The following is a 19,912-nucleotide window of genomic DNA, read 5'->3' on the forward strand; positions in this document are numbered from 1 at the left end:
AATAGTCCTGACTCTAAACTCTGGAAGGAGGCTATGAATGAGGAAATGGATTCTTTAATCAAAAATAAAACCTGGGTTCTTGTCAACAAACCTAAAGATAAAAGGGTAGTTGACTGTAAATGGATTTTTAAAATAAAACAAGGAGACTCTAATACAGAAAGCAAAAGATATAAGGTCAGGTTAGTGGCTAAAAGTTTTACCCAAAAGGAGGGAATAGACTTTAATGAGATTTTTTCACCAGTTGCCAAATATACCTCAATCAGAATTTTATTGGCCTTAACTGCCCATTTTTACTGGGAACGGGAACAACTTGATGTTAAAACAGCCTTCCTAAATGGTGACCTTGATGAAGTCATATACATGAATCAACCTAAGGGCTATGAAGTAAAGTCCAAAACTGAAAAGGTTTGTTTGTTAAAAAAGTCCCTATATGGATTAAAACACGCTCCCAGACAATGGTACCTGAAATTTAATTCATATGTTCAGACCATGGGTTTTGAAAAAAGTAGCTATGACTCCTGTTTGTTTCTCAAAGGGTCAGGAGGACCTGAATCTATATATCTGTTATTATATGTAGATGATATGTTACTTGCTTGTCATGATAAATCTGAAATTGAATTTGTTAAATCAAAGCTAAAATCAGAATTTGAAATGAAAGATTTAGGTCTAGCCAAAAGAATTCTTGGAATGGAAATAGAAAGGGATAGATCTAGCTGTACCCTAATTTTAAAACAATCTGCATATATACAGAAAATACTTGAAAAATTTTCTATGTCTGATTGCAAATCTGTCTCCTTACCTATTGCAAATCATTTTAAACTTTCTAATGATCAATCACCTAAGTCTGATGATGAATTGAAAAGAATGGAAAATTATTCCCTATGCTAATGCTGTAGGATCCATTATGTACCTCATGGTTTGTACTAGAACAGACTTAGCTCATGGTATTAGCATCCTAAGTAGGTTTATGGCTAATCCTGGGGAAACTCACTGGTTAGCTATAAAGTGGATGATGAGATACTTGAAAGGCTCAATTGACTTGGGACTAAAGTTTAAAAGAAGTAATGAAGACATAATTTTAAAAGGGTACACTGATTCAGATTTTGCTGGTAATCTTGATAAAAGAAGGTCTACATCCTCTTATATTTTTACTTTGTGTAATGCTTGTATTAGTTGAAAATCTCAATTGCAAAAATTAGTTGCATTGTCCTCAACAGAGGCTGAATATATCGCTGCATGTGATGATGTGAAAGAGAGCACATGGTTAAGATGACTGTTAAATGAAATTGGCTTTGTAAATGAATCTGTTAGCATTCATACTGATAATCAAAGTGTAATTCGTTTAAGTAAAAACCCTGTTTATCATGATAGGACAAAGTATGTTGATATAAAATTTCATTTTGTTAGGAATATGGTTAAAAAGGGGTTGATCAGTCTAATTAAAATTCCTACAGAATATAATCCCTCTGATCTTGAAACAAAAATTTTGACACTTAACAAATTTAAGAATTGTTTGAAAATTCTGAATATAATCTAAATCAAATTAGGTAACATTCTGTAACTCCTTTGTTGAGAATAATACTAACTTTAATTTTTTCTTTTTCAAGTACTATAGAGCTAAATGAAATCAAGAAATGTTTGAATCCACTAGTTGAAATAAAGAAATAGTTCAGCAAGGTGGAGAATGTTAAAAGGGTTGGGCTGCCTCACTATTTCCTACTTTGGGCCCCTTATTGAAATTAAATAAAAGTGGGAGCCCAAACTTTAACATTACTCGCGTTTCTTTGGTCTCACAATTTATCTACCTCCATGGTTGGGTGTGTGCCGTACATGTGGCACACCCCCAACCGTTAGATAACGGCGATCCAACTGGTTGATATTTACTTGACTCTGGGTCGTCTGGCTTTCTACATATGCTTTTTGATTTCTCTAGAACCTTCGGTCTTTCTCTCTGTGTGGGAGTTCTTTCGTCTCTCCTCTTTCACTGAAAATGTAATATGAAATCTGTGTGATTTTGAAAGTCCTTTATGTAAGGATTGTAAAGTTGAGCGATCTGTGTGATATTGTTGAAAGGAAATCTGTGTGAAATAGAGGCTAGAAAAAGATGAAGAAATTCCTGATTTCTTCGAACATTCTGTACTGATTCTTTGTGAAATTAGTAGAAACTCGAGCATAACTCTTGATTGAGGCTCAACGGGTGATTAGGTCCTTGGACTGAACATCCGGGCTCCATTTTGGAGCAAAGCATATCCTGTGTTCTTATTTTTGGTTTACGCTATATTATCTCTGAAATAATTTTTGATTCGAAAATAAATCATTAAACTTCAAGATTATATCAACTCTGGGACCAACAAACTGTGATAGGAATTATACTTTTTTTAGATTTGTAAACTCCTTTGCTAATCTTGTATTATGGACAATCACGATTTGCAATCCATAACTATCCAATTATCCAGTTTTCAATGAAAATTCACACAGAAAACAAGATATAGAGAACTAGAGTTTTCTTTTCTTGTACTAGTAAGAACAATTATGTTTCTATAGATTTTTTTAACCCCTAATAAAGTATTAATATAAGTCCAACTTGACTTGAATCGTCTATTAACTTAATTCGATTTAATATTTAATTAATCCAATTAATTAAATTTGGTCTTAATTAATTTGGATCTGTTAACAAGTAACTCAATTAATTAATTATTCAACACTTGTGAATTAATTAAATGATAACTATCATTCTTTTAGTTCTCCTTTTGTGTATGGTCCATTAGGTTCCCAAACACGATATCTAATGACGTGAATTATTATTTTGATCTAATCAAAATCGATAAATTAAAATACCGTTTTTTAATTTATTATCAATTCACATTCATCTTCCCAAATTGACATCTAACAGTGTTAAACAATAGATATAATTGGAAATGTCACGTGATATGACAAAATAAAACTTGCCATTTACCTTGAAACTATAATATTTTCGTCAATATGATCTAATCAATTATGAGATATGGATATGTGTCAATCTCAATTGTTGATCATATCTTTTATCCCACTATTAAATCAATGCAAGTTGAAAACTCATTTTGAAATTATAAGTACACATTGGTCAATAATTTCATTATCAATTTAACTCAATGAAATGTAAATCATAATCTTTTACTATCTAAAAGTGAAAAATCATCTATTAATTATTCACAACCTTCATATGATTCTTAACATACCCGAATGATACCGTATTAGCAGCCTTTGATAGAGCAACATTCATCATCACCAAAGTATGACTATCTTCATATAAGGCACTATGATGACTTCAAGTCAAATGACCAATTTCACTACCAAACGTTAGAGATTAACCACCGACGCTTAGATAGTTATCCATATAGAATTTCCCCAATGAGTCTCCAATATTTTGTTTTATAACAAAACATCCAGTTATTCATTTAAGTGTCTCCACACTTTAACTTATGAGATCAACTACTATACAAGAAGTAAATGACGCGCGTGATGGTCTACCTGTAATAGTGATATCCCTATCTCATTATTACTTAGGATCATGGATGATTTAAATTCAATCATATTGTAATTTGTATCTCACAATTATAACTCCTTATGATTAACAAATTACCAAAAGTTGAATTTATGGACTATATTATTTAATTTAATTAAGTATTAATTAAATAATATATCTGCTATAAAATTGTATCAATTACATATTAAAAGTGTTTATATCCAAAGTTGATTGAATTTAAGACACAGCACTTACAAACCATGCTAGCTTAAGAATGCCAAAAATACTATAGTCTTGCTACAACAATAGTTCTTTGAACTTGAAAAGTAATAATGAAAATAGTTTACCTAGTATGAATTCCACCACTATTGTAGTTGGAATTAATGAAGCAAATGATGAACCAATACTCCAAAGAAATGAAAAAAACTAAAAAGTTTGAATTCCTGTGTGTTGATGTAAAATGAAATATATCTTGCAAGCTCAACCCTTAGCGCGACATATAAAAGCACGAAGACAGCAAAAGCAAGAAGAAAGCTCGCATGAAAGTCAAGTTGAACCATCTCTTTCGATGCTGGCAAAAATCATTACTTGAATACACGTAGGTAAATCCAAAAATCGTAACTTCTAAAACGTCGAATAACACGTAAATATATAATAGGATTAGTTATCCGTCCACCATTAAACAATTGTTACTGTCATTTGCTAGAATGATCCAAAGCTACCAAGGAAATCTATAAATACCACCGTCTAAGAGAAAAAAACGCATGCAAATTCAAATATTACTCTTCAACATAACCATTTCACATTTTGCTCCAGTCTAGGTATCAAAACTAGTGAATTTAGGAGTAGAAAGCCCGGCTAGATAATCAATTGATAAGTGAGATGAAACCAAGTCGTCAGGCTCGAAGCCAGCACCCGATGAGGGGGTGCTGTTTCGCGTGCTGGCTCGCGCTGGAATGTTCAGAACCATCAAGTAGCAATCAGCAACAGACGGCCATTGTAGTTGCAGACTTACAGAGCCAGCCCGAGATGGAAGACAAAGATAAAAGAGACAACGTTTTTTTTTTTTGGGCAAATTAGGTATAATACCCTAAAAAATTAACTTATTTGATAAATACTTTGATAATTAATTAAATCACTTAAAGACAGTAATTGATACGTCATAAAACTCCAAAACACCCCAAATATATTTGATCCACGACCTCCAATATAACCCGTAGCACCGTTTCATCCACTCAAAACTGTCAACTTATGGCAAAATCCATCCAAAATCGCAGAAAAATTACAAAATGTTGATGATTCAAAGCTTTTTTCAGCCACATCAAATGTTTACAACACATTTTTCCTGGAAGCCTGAAGACGATTGACTGGAAAGATATCCCCAACACTCATGTTTTCCTAGTGCAATTTACGATCCAACTTTCCATGTTTTTAAAATTCTGAGACCACATCATCTGCCCATGCTATGATTGACTGGAAAGATACCCCATCCAACACTCATGTTTTCAAGGCCGTTGTGTTGGGGTTGCAGATGGAGGAAATGAAAGAGCTTGAAGATGATTGGATTCTTCTGATAAGTGGAGAGATTTTTGGGGTGGGTCGTTTTGCTTTACAGGTTAAGGCACTTTTGATTCGATAAAGAATTGTTATACACTTGCCCTAATCAAGGTCTATATCATGGTAGGTTGATATCTTAAAGAAGGAGAAGGGTTGGGTACAATATAGTTCTGCAGTCAATCAGAAATGAAAACACCATGTTAGTGGTAAAATTTGGAACTAATTAAAGTTTGATCATTAAACTGGATTAATAGTAGGATAAAGTTCTAACAAGTAATTAAAGATCTGTTATGCTAATTTCTATTATAAATTCTTGGAGAAATTGATAGGTGTTGAAATTTGCAATGTCCACATCATCAATTAGTACTTGAAGCCGTATAGTTTACCGAGAGGGTCACTTTTTTAATTTTTGTCACTTTTTTTGAGCGTGTCACTTTTTTTTTTTTTTTTTAGATTTCTGTCACTTTTTTGGATTTTTGCCACTTTTTTTTTGTATTTGTTACTTTTTTTCAATCTGTTACTTTTTTTTTTCAATCACCTTATTAATTTTTATAATTTTTTTAGTGACAAACATCACTTTTTTAATAGAAATGACATTACATTTAATAAAAAAAGTGATAGTTGTCACTTTTTTTTTTATTAAAAAGTGACAATTTTTATAAGAAAGTGATAATGTGTTACATTTTTTAATATCACAAAGTATTTTTTACTTTGAAAAAACATTTCATATGATTTAGATTCATAATTTTAAGGGTATTTTTGTAAGTTGCGCTTTTTTTTTTTTGGGCTGAAGTGAGTAATTGAGTAAATCAGAAGTTGGGCCTCATTTTGTTTAGCCCAATTCCCAAATGAATGAATTAACAAATGGTCTAAATTCTAAATGATCAAATCTATTCCATTTTCAAATCGATTCCAAGAATCCAAATGCAAAAATTGTGAAAGCCAAACACTTTTTCCTCTCTTCTCCACTCTCCAATCCAAACGGCGCAGACTCCATTCTATAATTCCATTCGAAATCGAAGAAAAGGCAGCACCTATGGGAGCCTGGAGCTGCCAATGACGTGTTCTGCTGCTGACTGCCATCTATCGTTTCTGCCTTTTGGTCTCGAGCTGGTGACTAGTTACTCTCTCTCTCTCTCTCTCTCTCTCTCTCTCTCTCTCTTTGTTTTTGTTTTTTGATTTTGGTTTTGTTCTATTTTGTTGACTACTTGACTTGTTGATGTTGAGTATTAAATGTTATGATTATTGATTTAGGAATTTATGTTTACGAAATTATATTTGGGAATTGTAATTTATGATAAGTAATTTACGTTTTATGAGTTATGATTGTTGATTTGGGAATTTATATTTACGAAATTATGTTTGCAAATTGTGAGTTGTGATAAGTAATTTACGTTTTATGAGTTATGATTATTGATTTGAAAATTTATGTTTACCAAAATATGTTTGCGAATTACGATTTATGATAAGTAATTTACGTTTTATGAGTTATGATTATTGATTTGGAAATTTATGTTTACAAAATTATGTTTGCGAATTGTCATTTATGATAAGTGATTTATGTTTTATGAGTTCTGATTATTGATTTGGAAATTTACGTTCAGGAAATTAGGATAAGTGAAAAAATTTAATTGAGAAGATGTTGGCCACTTATTCAACCTGTGTGTACTCGATATTTTTTTAATCATTCTAATTAAAAAATCAATTGGGGTATTTTGCAGATTATAGAATGATTTTTTCAACCGAAACGAAACTCCATACCCAATTCTTCTAGGTCTAGTTGTGTATATAGTCCCATCACTGATTCTAGTCGAGCACAAGCATTATTAAATAACACAAAGAAGTCTCGAGCTCAATTCAATGTGGATAATCTTATATCTGATCCAGGGATACACTCTCCTATCGAGTCATATGATCTTAAAATCAGAGATGATGTTAGGACGGCATACTTGGAGAAAGGTCCTTGTCAACCATATGGAGATGACTTTTCAAGAAAATCGATGGGAAATGATAATAGATGTTTTCGGAAAGAATGGTTCTTCAAAATTTATTGGTTGGAATACAGTATAGAAAAGAATACGACATATTGTTTGTATTGCTACCTGTTCAAACCCAATAGAGGGGGTCAAGGGGGTGGACATATATTTTCTAAGACCGACTTTAGGAATTGAAAGCACAAAAAGACATTGAAAGATCATGTTTGTCTCTTTGATAGTGCTCAAAAGTAGAGTAGTAGTCAACAACAAAGTTATGTGACCATGTTGACTGTGATGCTACATTGTACTAGACTCCTCTTGATGCAAAGATTGTCATTTTGTGTTCATGATGAATCAAAAAAGTCTCCTAATAGAGGAAAACTAATTGAGCTACTAAACCGATATGCAGCTCGTTGTAAGGAAGTTAAAAGAAATATTATTTAGTAATGCTCCTAAAAATGACCAAATGATTTCACCAAATATCTAAAATGATTTGGTTAATTGCTGTGTCGTAGAGACGACAATGGCTATTATAAATGAAATAGGTGATTTTTTTGTTTTCAATTTTGGTTTATGAGGATCGTGATAATTCTATGAAAGAACAAATAACAGTTTTTTTGAGGTTTGTTGATAAAAGTGGGCAAGTAAAGGAGCCTTTTTGGGCATTTCCCATGTCACCAATACTTGTGCCCAATCACTGAAAGGATGCCATTGATGTAATATTTTCTATACATGAGATGATCATATCTAGCCTGACAGGTTAAAGTTATGATGGAGTAAGTAATATGTTAGGTGAGTTCAATGGTTTGAAAGCTTTAATTCTAATAGAGAACGCACATACTATGTATGTTTATTACTTTGCTTACCAACTTCAGTTGGCAGTTGTTTTGGTAGTACGTAGAAATTGTATGCTTGGTATTTTTCAACATGCTTGCTGTTATTGTAAATTTGGTTGGTGCATTATGTAAGTATGTAGATGCTCTTTGAGGAAGTTATCATTCTAATATTCTAGAGAAACTTAGCCCCCGTTTGATCCCTTTTTTTTTATCCAAAATGTATTTTTTTCGTCACGTGAACGTGGGACCTATACGTCATTGTTTATTGTTATTTGAATTCAAATGGCATAAAATTTCAACTTTACCCTTTGTATTTATCAAAAATCAAAACAATTCAAATTGTGCCTAAAACCTATTGAAAAGGGCAGTTTATGGAAAAGATACAGCCGCCGTCTCTGTTTACTTCACATGAGGTGTTAGATAAATAATTGCCAGTGATCCCATAATTTATTTTTGGCCAAACTTAATGGCTCCCAAACACCCACTTAATATTGGGGAATTGTTTGGTAAAACTGATCAGTTTCAAGAAATGAGTTTAGCATGCCAAGGTAATATTAAGTGGGGCTCACATTTACTGACAATTACTCATTTTATTAATATGTTTAATATTATCATAGATGTTCTTAAGGATATATCAGAAGATAGCGTAAATTCAGAGAAAAAAATCAATGGCCATAAGATAGATGGACACTATGCAATATCTTGAGTTTGTGTTCATTTTCCACGTTATGTTTGAAATTCTTGCAATTACATATCACATTTCACAAGCCTTACAGAAAAATGATCATGATATTTAGAATGCTATGAGATTATTGAATTTGTGTAAGTGTGCATTGCAGAACCTAAGAAATAATAGTTGCGATACTTTGTTGAGTACGGTGATTGAGTTTTGTGTTGATACACATATTTTAGTGCTCAATATGAAAGATATTGTGGTAGTTAAAGGTCGACCTAGGCGTGTAGCTCAGTAGGAGACTTATTATCATCATTTTTATGTTGATTTGTATTGTCATATGATAGACTCAATCTTACAAGAGTTAAATGATCGTTTTCCAGAAAAAAACTATTGAGCTCTTTACTTGTATTTCGTGTTTAAGTCCTAGAAATTCATTTGCAACTTTTGATAAGGCTAAATTGCTACGTCTTACTTAGTTCTATCCTTTGGACTTCAATAGTGAAGAGATTTTATTACTTAGATCTCAACTTGACAAGGTTCTTATGCTTGTGAGAATGGATGAAGCATTTTTTAATCTCAATAACATATCTTGTGTAGCTCAGAAGTTTCTAGAAGTTCCTGTTATTTTTCATTGGTTTATATGTTGATCACCTTAATTTTGATATTACCTGTGGCAACTGCAAGTGTTGAAAGGGTATTTTCTGCTATGAATCTAATCAAGAGTGACTTGAGCAACAAAATGGAAGATGAATGGTTGAACGACAATTTGGTGATTTACGTGGAGAAAGAAATTTTTAAGAAACTTGAAAATGAGGTAATATTGCAACGTTTTCAAAATATGAGATCTCATAGAATGCAGTTGTCTAAATTTACAGCTACAGAGTAAGGTTGTATCTTCTTCTTCTTCTTCTTTTTTTTTTTTTTTTTTTTTTTTAGTTATATTAAATTATATTTTCATGTGTATATAATTTTTACGTTTTAGTTCATTTCCATATACATTGACTAACTTTTAATATTATTTAATCAAATTTTAATAAATGACCAAACTATTAATTTTAATATTATTTAATCAAGTTTTAATAAACGACCGAATTATTATGATCGTTGATTATTGACGGTTAATAGTCAACAATTAATTTCCACCCTATGTGGACTTTGATGCTGGATTCGCCCATGCGAGTTGTAAAATACATTAGTTATAAATTTATAAACAACAGGCAAGTGAATCTATAATTAGCTTTTGCAAGCAAATAAAAATAAAATAAAATAAATTCATAAACTTACAAAATTCTGCAAATAATTACATTACTTGAGATTCACTTCATTTTTGTTATTAGTTGTTGGGTACATGCCAAATTGACATAAAAACATGGGGTTGGGTTTCTTAGTTTCGAAAAGAAGAAAAATAAGAAAGTGAAGAGTGAGGGCAACATGTGACGATCATGAGTAAAGGGAGGTTAGAAAATGTGTTTTACTTTAATATGTTAGCAGTTTCTTTAAGTGTTGGGTGGTTGAGAATCTCTTGATTTCTTTTGTTTTATAGTAAAGTTTGGTTTTAGTCTGGTAGATTTATTTTCACTACGCCCGTTGATGTTTGGTAAATCAACAATGCTTGTGTGTATGTGTGGTGGGGTGGGGTTGCCGTGTCCATAAATTCATGCAGCTCAAGTGCTCTATAAAATGCCCAGAGATTTTTGCTCTAATAGATAGTAAATTTGAGAATGGCAGAGTTAGAGGATATTGAAAAACTTGTTTCTGCTCAAAAAATTTTGAAAGGCAGCTTGAAAAAATCAAAAGATATAGCTTTTGAAATCAGTAAGATTAGTCTAAGACTGGAAAAATGGAACCAAAGTTTGCCATTTCTTGAAAGTGCTATCAAAGATATGGCCTGTAAATGCAGGCTTTATGAGACAAGAAGTCACGTTGATCGAGCAATAGGCCCTGCTGCTGGTGTTTTGAAGATCTTGGACGTGGTTTTTGAGCTCGAGCACTCACTCGTGCCTGATAACGATTCTGATTTATTCGTGTATATTGCAAATGTGAAACGCCTTGAACATGTGCTAAAGCTTCTTACTGGTAATTCGCAGTTGGTGAGTTTGTGGATGGAAGATTTGGTGCTGTTTCTGAAGAATTGTGAAGTTTCTGATGACCATTTGTACCTAATGAATGTGTCCAAGGCATTGGATATATTATGGGAGCTGCAAGCAATGGGGCAAAACAGTGGGGTTCTAGCGGCTGCACTTGACAACTTGGAGAATGAATTCAGGCATATGTTGATGGAAAATAGTTCTCCATTTCCGTTGTATTCGTCCTTTCCCTCCCACAAGGGAAAAGCAAGTATAATACGGGTGTCTTTGCCACTGCCTGTGGTCCAGAAGTTGCAAGCCATCACTGAGAGATTAGCTGCCAATAATCGACTTGAAAATTGCATGTCCATCTATGCAGAATTCCGAAGTTCAAATGTACGAGCAAGTTTACAAGCCCTCGACTTGGATTACTTACATATACAATTGTGTGAATTTGACAGTGCGCAAACTGCAGAGAGCTTCATGTATCTGTGGGATAAGCACCTCCAATTTGCTGTGAAATATCTACTTGATAAGGAGCATCGTCTTTGCAGTGAAGTCTTTGAGAAGGCGGGATCAGATATCTGGATGCACTGCTTTGCAAAGATTGCAACACAATCTGGAATCAACGATTTCATCAAATTTGGCGACACAATTACTAAATGTAAGAAGGATGCAGTCAAGCTTATAAAGTTGTTGAAGATTTTTGCAACTCTGGACAAACTGAGATTGGATTTCAACAGGCTCTTCAGTGGGAAATTATGTGCTAAGATTCAAAATGAGACGAGGGATCTCGTTAAGAAAGTAGTTACTGGGACTTTTGAAATTTTTTGGGAACTTCGTGTCGAAGTCGAGTTACAAAGGCAATCCAGTCCTCCACCTGATGGCAGTGTCCCAAGGCCCGTACACTTCGTGACTCAATATTGTAATCAGCTTCTTGAAGACGAGAACAGGTCAGTTCTAATCCAAGTTCTGGAGATATATCGAGTTTGGAATCACAAAAGTTTCTTAGAGGGAGTTCCTTTAAATGAGATTCGTAACATAATGAACGAACTTGAGCTCAACTTGAATTCTTGGGCAAAGGCATACAAGGAAACTGCCCTGTCATACTTTTTTATGATGAATAATCATTGGATCTTCTGTAACAACATCAAAGGAACGAAACTCGGACATCTGATGGGGAATTCTTGGCTGAGAGCTAAAGAAGAATACTTTGAGTACTATGAAACAATGTACTTGAGAGAGAGTTGGCAAAAACTTCCGGTTATTTTACACGAAGAAGGCCTAATCTTGTTCCCTGGGGGTAGTGCCGTTGATCAAGATCTGGCAAAGAAGCGAATCAATTTGTACAACGAGGCCTTCAACAATATGTATAAGAAGCAATCTGATTGGATGGTGTTTGATAAAGGCTTAAAATCGAGAATATGCCAGCTTGTGGTGCAGGCTGTTGTTCCGCCTTATAAGAACTACCTGCAGAAATATGCATACGGGATAGAAAACGAGGCCGAAATAGGCAACCATTTAATGTACACTGTTGATAGCTTGGAGGATTTGATCAATTCTTTGTTCCAACAGAAGATAGGAAATTTTGACGTCACAAAATGCACCGATTTTATTGGAATCAAGAATTCTGTTATTAATCACTTCTGAATGCCTGCTGCTACATAATAGCACTGTCTTGTCTCTCTTGTCCAATAATACGTGTTAACATCGTAACTGTTAGGAAAATATAAAAGGAAATTAGGAATACGGCTGAAATTATAAAATAATGAAAAGAAACGGTACAATAAACAGGTTAACAATAAAGGAGAGGAAATTTGATTGTTGATGTAGTAGCGGTATTAAAAGGAATCAATGCTTGTGTTACATATAGTTTCCTTAAAATGAATTTTCCCCTTATTCTGGTTTTAGAGGACTCATAGCGTTTGTCTTCTAAGATACAATAGTTGAAATTAGCTTATTAGCATGTCGTCGCTACTTTAGGCAAATTGAGAATGCATACAATTCTATCACCAAGCTAGAAAATAATTATCTAAACTACGAAGAACAAAACTCTTGAAAGCAAATAGAGAAGAAAGAAAATTAGAGAGAGGGGAGAGCTGTCAAAGTTTTTGGCGTGAGAAATAAGGAGGAGAACACTTATGTAGTCCTAGAATGAGGGAGGTTTCAACTCTTATTAATTTTGTATTAAAACCAAATTGTTACAATAGCCATTAGAGCAATATATTACAATAGCCATGAAGGCTTTGTAAGCATCAATTCAATACAAAATTAATTAGAGAATTAAAATTTGAATGTTGTTACAATTCTTCATTCACGGTTCATTTTATTTTGAATATTTTCCTACAGTAATTAGATCTTGAATACTTAGCTTTAGCTAAGAGGAGTCGTATATTAATTTATGGAGGTCTGAGGTTTATGCACAACGTAATATGATAAAAGAAAATGCAATCAATATTTACTGTCAAAAATTTAAATTCTTGAAAAATACTGATGTTTGCTTGTTTTCTCCATGTATCCACTTTGGGTATTAACTCGGAAAAGGTAAAAAATTTAATAAAGTTGAGTCGAGATTGAACTTAATGTGGATATCAAAGATCTTATAATGTCAAGGATATTCATAACAACTTATCGTGATATTTGTCTACATCACTTAACGGTTTTTTTTCCTTCTTTTATTTCTTTAAACTTTTTGTAAATATAAGTGGGCAACTTGATCGACCAATATAACCACTTCATTCTGTTCTCATCCGATCGAGTTTCAGTTTTACGATATAATTTTTAGCAAATAACAAAACCAATTTTCCAGTTAGTTTCCGATTTTCAAATAGAGTGACAAGTCAATGGCTGTTGATCTGACATTATTTTGATTCCAAAAGAGACTTAAATTCATGAGGTTGAATTACTTCAACTACCACTCACTTGTTTATCTAAAGGAACAAGTAATAAGTTAGACTGGAAAAATTTAACATAAGAAACTGGTCTTTTTTATTAAATACAACTGCATCATGTACAAGTCTAATACTACAGCACATATACCATTCCTGTGGAAGACGTCGATCTAAAAGGTTTTAAGTTCTAACAGTTACACCTTTATTTGCAGTTTTGGCATTCACCCTAATTATCGAATTTAATCTTTTAGGCCGATCGACTCATTATGATCCTATTATTTGAAGTCCAGTCAATATCTATCTCGGATGAGTTTGCTGGTAACCAAACAATGGCAAGTTGGAAAATTGCAATCTCAGCTTCTAGTTGAAATTACCCTGAACATGATGTTGGGGGGTTTTAATTTGTTGGATCTGCTTAACACTTTGCTGGACTCTTGTCATTTATGGGAAAATTACAAAATTCCAAATATTTGAAGATCATAATGCAAAAATCGGATGGAAAAGTTTTTTATTCAATATCCAAGCATTGATTTAATTATTAATAATAAAATATATCAACCTATCTCAATTCAATTCCAAACTCATCCCATACCATTTTAAACAATCCTACTCTCTCTCTTCACTCTCCTCTCCCGTGACCCCTCCATGTCTCGGCCGCTACAGATCCAGCTTTCTCCGACAAGACACACACTGGAGGTGTGTATGTGATTGGCGACGCTGCAACGTTGCAAGGACTCTCTGCTTGGCAGCCACCTTCGCTGTTTGCGCCTCGCCTACTGTTTTCAAGGGGCAGCGATACCGTTGTTCGAGGCACATCTCATCGATGCTTGCTTAGAGCGCAGCTGTGCGCGACGGCGGAGATTGATTGTGTGGTGTTTTGTGGTGATATTTTGGTATTTTTGAGGTGGTGGTGGTGGTGGAGATGATGGTGGTGGTCACATGTAGTGCGCAAGGCACCCGCAATCTGGTGATGCCGCGATTGATGGTTTGGAGTTTGGTGTGTGGTTGATTGGTGACGGTGTGATTACAGCAGTGGTGTGGATCGGTGGTGGTGTGAACCGTGTGATTACAATGGTTGTTGCAGTGGCAATGATGGGTAGGGTGTCTATGACTAACAATTAAGCGTTTGTGACCAACTATTTAGACGTTTATGACCAACTTTAACTGATTTGTGGCCTAAAATTAGTGGTGGATCAGTATCAGGGTTGGGTGTTTGATGCATATGACCAAACCTATGTGACCCCTATGTATAATGTGACCTGTTTGGTGAGAACAACATTGCAAACAGCGTGACTTGGTGGTGGTTTGCGTGTGGCAGTGGTGGTGGTGTTNTGTGTTCTTTACAATTCTGTAAATCTTTATTATTTTGCTGCAATCAATTTTTAGAAAAGAATAATCCTGAGACCAACAAGTGGAATCAGAGCAGTTTACGAAGAGTTAGGGTTTTTTCTTTAAATTTTTTTTAAAAAAACCCTAGCTCTTATTTTGGGTTAAATATTAAATCAAGAACACTTTGTGAAAATCTTTTACAAGATTTACCTTCGGTTTAATTTTTAACGGATATTTTCAACTGCGAACTTTGTGATATTTCTTTGTGATATTATTTCTGATGATTACTCTATTTTTTAGTTGTTTCTGAGGCTTCTGAATTTTTTGAGTAATGTTTCAATAAAGATTCGTATTGAGTAACAGTGAGTCAACTTGACTCATTCGGATTCCTGCTGATTTCTTGTGACTCACTACTAAGTCACATTGAGTTGTTGTGACTCGTTGGCTTCTTGTGTGATACCTTGATTTGTTCAACCGGTTCTGGTATTCTCTTAATTACCTCCTTCATTCTGTAATACAGTTTATTCAATCTTTGGTATTAGTTCCTTATTTTTTCTTAGTTTCTTAGTTTACTGTTGTTTAGATAATATACTATAAATAGAGTTGGTCATTAAGGTAATTGATCTTCTACTACCTTCCTTTGTCCAAGGTCTCCTGCGAGGACATGGGAATCTGAAGGGGCAGTGGATTGAATAGGTCATCACTCCTTAGATCCTCTTTCGATTTGGTATCTGTATCTTTACATACTACTGCTGAATAATTGTACATTCTTAATATAAGATTCCCATATTGAAATCTTTAGTGCTTACTCTCACTGTCTGTACATATTATATCCTGTGTGATATACATAAATATATAAACTTGAATATGTGGATTTTCTGTGATCATGACTACTGCACAAAAATTTGAAGTAGAAATTCGGAGAGGGATTGGAGATTTTAGTTTGTGGTGCCAGAAAATAAGGGCTATATTATTACAACAGAGGTGTGCTGGGGCCATTAATGGGGTATGGCCTGCTGAGATGAGTGCATATTGGAGACAGGAGTTAGATGAGATTGCCTAGAGTTCAATTTTCTTACATTTGTCTGATGGTGTAATAAGAAAAGTTGGGGAAACTACTACTACTCAAGCCTTATGGATCAAACTCGAATCCCTATACCTGACTAAATCTATGCCCAACAAATGTTATCTCGTTAGGCAATTCTATAATTTTAGATTTGATCCCTCCTTAAGCCTAGAAGATAATTTTGATAAATTCACTAGATTGATTCAAGAACTGACTGACTGTGAAGAGGAATTATCTGAAGATCAACAAGTTGTTGCTCTGTTAAATGCATTAGGTGATAAATACAGAGAACTGAGAAATGCTTTAGAGTATGGGATAACTGACCTTACTGTTGATATTGTGATATCAGCACTAACGAATAAAGAACTTGAACTTAAAATAGAATCCAAAGACTTTAAGTTTGGGGAAGGTTTGAATGTAAGAGAGAAAGTAAATCAGAACAAAAAGAATAATCAATGTAACTTTAATTCACACAAGAAGGGAAAGCCTCAATTTCCTAAATTCAGAAATCAAAACAGAAATCAATCAAAACCTATGTTGCCAGCCAGAAAATGTTATTACTGTGGTAAAACAGGACATCTCATAAAGGACTGTTTTAAGAAAATATCAGACATGAAAGGTAAACCAAATATAGATGGGTCTGCAGCTGTTGTCTACAATAATGAACCTGATATATAGGGAGTTGTTTTTTGTTACCACAACCAAAAGAAACCAAAATGAATGGGTTCTTGACTCTGGGTGTTCTTTCCACATGTGTCCCATTAAAGAATGGTTCACTGATTATACTGACCTGGATAGTGGGGGTCAAGTTCAGATGGGGAACAATATGACCTGTCAAATAAGAGGTATTGGAAACCTTAAGTTGTTACTGAAAAACAACTATATTCTTGAATTGTCTCAGATCAGATATGTACCTAATCTTCAAAGAAACTTGATTTCTTTGGGGCAATTGGATGATGAATATGAAATTATAATTCATAAAAGACAAACTGTAATTAGTCTTAACTGTATAAAAATAATCTCTTCTCCTAAATCAAATGGAATCTTTACATTGCAAGCTAAACCATTAGTTGGAAATAGCTCTGCATTTGTAAAATCACATGACAATAAGACCCTGATTTGGCACAGGAGACTTGGCCATATTAGTGAAAAAGGATTGACAATTTTAAACAAATTAAAATATTTTGGAAAGGATAATATTGAAAAACTAGAATTTTGTGAAGACTATGTTATTGGAAAACAAAATAAGCTGTCTTTTAAAACTGGAATTCACAAATCAAATTCTATACTAGAGTATTTACATGCTGACCTATGGGGTCTAGCATCTGTAAATACTTTAAGTGGGTTTAGATTTTATTTACTAATTGTAGATCATTTTTCAAGAAAGATTTGGACTTTTCTTTTAAAACATAAATCAGTCACTTTCCAAAATTTTAAACAATGGAAACTGATGATTGAAAATCAAACAAACAAAAAGGTAAAAGCACTTAGAACAGATAATGGTCTTGAATTTTGTAATTTTAAATTTGATCTTCTTTGTAAAGAATCTGGAATCTTGAGGCACAGAGCAGTAACACACACTCCTCAGCAAAATGGTATTGCTGAAAGGATGAATAGAACCTTATTGGAAAATGTCTGGTCTTCCAAAGATCTTTTGGGGAGAGGCCCTAAAAACTGTCACTTATCTGATAAATAGAATACCTTCAAGTGCTATTGATTTTCAAATCCCTGAACACTTATGGTCTGAAAATTCTCTAGATTACTTAAAATTAAGGGTCTTTGGCTGTACAGCTTACTCTCATCAAAATGTAGGCAAACTTGAACCTAGATCTCAAAAATGCATCTTTCTAGGTTATAGTGAAGAAACAAAGGGTTATAGATTATGGGAGAGAGAAAAAGGTGGGTTCAGGGTTATCATCAGTAGAAATGTGATTTTTGATGAAAGTAAATTTCCTTGTAAGATTCTCCCAACACGAAATACAGATTTGACCCTTCCTGTTAAAGAAACTGTCCTGGATAGTCCAAAAGATAATTCTAATGAACCTGATAATTTGATTGAAGTGGAGTCTATTCAATCTGAAATAGATCAACCTCAAGATGAATCTGATGTTGAAAATCAATCTCAGAATACTGCCCTTGAAAATTACCAGTTGACTAGAGATAGAACTAGAAGAAATAGGTTCCCTTCTACAAGAATTAATACAGATGAATTTGTAACATTTTACACTGAACTTGAATCTGTTAATTCTGAACCAACAACCTTTGAAGAAGCTAAAAATTGTAAGGAATCCAAACTCTGGCTAAAAGCCATGTAAGAAGAAATGGACTCTTTAACTAAAAATAATACATGGATTCTTATCAATAGGCCTAAAAATCAGAAGGTTGTTGATTGCAAATGGGTTTATAAAATTAAAGAAGGTGAACCTAATCTTGGGAGCATTAGATATAAAGCCAGACTTGTGCCAAAAGACTTTACACAAAGAGAGGGTATTGACTATAATGAAATTTTTGCACCTGTTGCTAAATACACCTCTATCAGAATCTTACTTGTCTTAACAGCCCACTTCAACTGGGAGTTAGACCAGCTTGATGTTAAGATAGCCTTCCTAAATGGTGACCTTGAGAAACATTTTATATGAATCAACCAAAAAGTTTTGAACTAAAGACAAAATCTGAACAGGTTTGTTTATTAAAGAAATCTCTCTATGGTTTGAAACAAGCACCAAGACAATGGTATAAAAAATTTTATTCTTATGTTCAAAATTTAGGATTTCTTAAGAGTAATTTTGACTCCTGTTTCTTCTTCAAAGGTTCAGGTGGACCTGATTCTCTCTATCTATTATTATATGTTGATGATATGTTTATTGCTTGCCATGATAAATCTGAAATTATTTCTGTTAAAGAAAAACTTAAATCTGAATTTGAAATGAAAGATTTAGGACAAGCAAAGAGAATTTTAGGCATGGAAATCAATAGAGATAGAAAGAATTGTGTTCTGTATGTAAATCAAAATTCGTATGTGAATAAGATACTTGAGAAGTTTGCTATGACTGAGTGTAAACCCGTAACTTTACCTATTGCAAATCACTTCAAACTTTCTAGTGAACAGTCACCTAAAACTGATGAAGAATATGACAGAATGAGTAAGATACCTTATGCAAATGCTGTTGGCTCTATTATGTACCTTATGATATGTACAAGACCTGACTTAGCTCACGGTATAAGCATGCTTAGGAGATTTATGGCAAATCCAGGTGAAACACATTGGTTAACAATCAAATGGATGTTAAGATATCTAAATGGCTCAATTGAACTAGGATTAAAATTCCAAAGGTGTAATGAAGGCATTATCCTGAAAGGATATACAGATTCTGACTTTGCGGGAGATTTAGATAAAAGAATATCAACCTCCTCCTATGTGTTTACTCTTTGTGATGGTTGTGTTAGTTGGAAGTCCCAACTACAAAAACTTGTAGCTCTATCCTCCACTGAAACTGAATATATTGCAGTATGTAATGCTGTTAAAGAAGGTTTGTCTTTGCGGGAGATTTAGATAAAAGAATATCAACCTCCTCCTATGTGTTTACTCTTTGTGATGGTTGTGTTAGTTGGAAGTCCCAACTACAAAAACTTGTAGCTCTATCCTCCACTGAAACTGAATATATTGCAGTATGTAATGCTGTTAAAGAAGGTTTGCGGTTAAGGGGGTTATTAAATGAAATTGGTTTCATGAATGAAACGGTTAGAATCTGTACTGATAACCAGAGTGCAATTCATTTGAGTAAAAATCCTGTATATCACGATAGGACTAAGCATGTTGATATTAAATTTCATTTTGTTAGGAATATGATTGAAAAGGGATTAATTAACTTGGTTAAAATCCCAACTGAATTTAATCCTTTTGATATTGGTACCAAGATTTTACCTCTAAACAAGTTCAAAAATTGTCTGAATATACTTTGAAGGTAATAAATTCAATTTGATATTTGAATTTTATTTGTTGTTTTTTG

The 19,912-nt window shown here is 33.6% G+C and overlaps 1 protein-coding gene across 1 annotated transcript; it reads left to right on the plus strand.

Moving 5' to 3' along the window:
• Positions 1-10,271: 10,271 nt before the first annotated feature.
• LOC111366598 (exocyst complex component EXO70A1-like) lies at positions 10,272-12,266 on the plus strand. The gene has a single exon (XM_022987325.1). It carries the CDS (start codon positions 10,272-10,274, stop codon positions 12,264-12,266), a length of 1,995 nt encoding a protein of 664 aa, XP_022843093.1.
• The last annotated feature ends 7,646 nt before the right edge of the window (positions 12,267-19,912 follow it).

The sequence above is a fragment of the Olea europaea genome, chromosome 18 (genome assembly GCF_002742605.1).
Source record: "Olea europaea var. sylvestris chromosome 18, O_europaea_v1, whole genome shotgun sequence".
NCBI classification, from domain to species: Eukaryota; Viridiplantae; Streptophyta; class Magnoliopsida; order Lamiales; family Oleaceae; genus Olea; species Olea europaea.

Bases quoted from the DNA above. Each gene is read 5' to 3' on its own strand.
- LOC111366598 (XM_022987325.1), top strand. From the start codon at position 10,272: ATGGCAGAGTTAGAGGATATTGAAAAACTTGTTTCTGCTCAAAAAATT.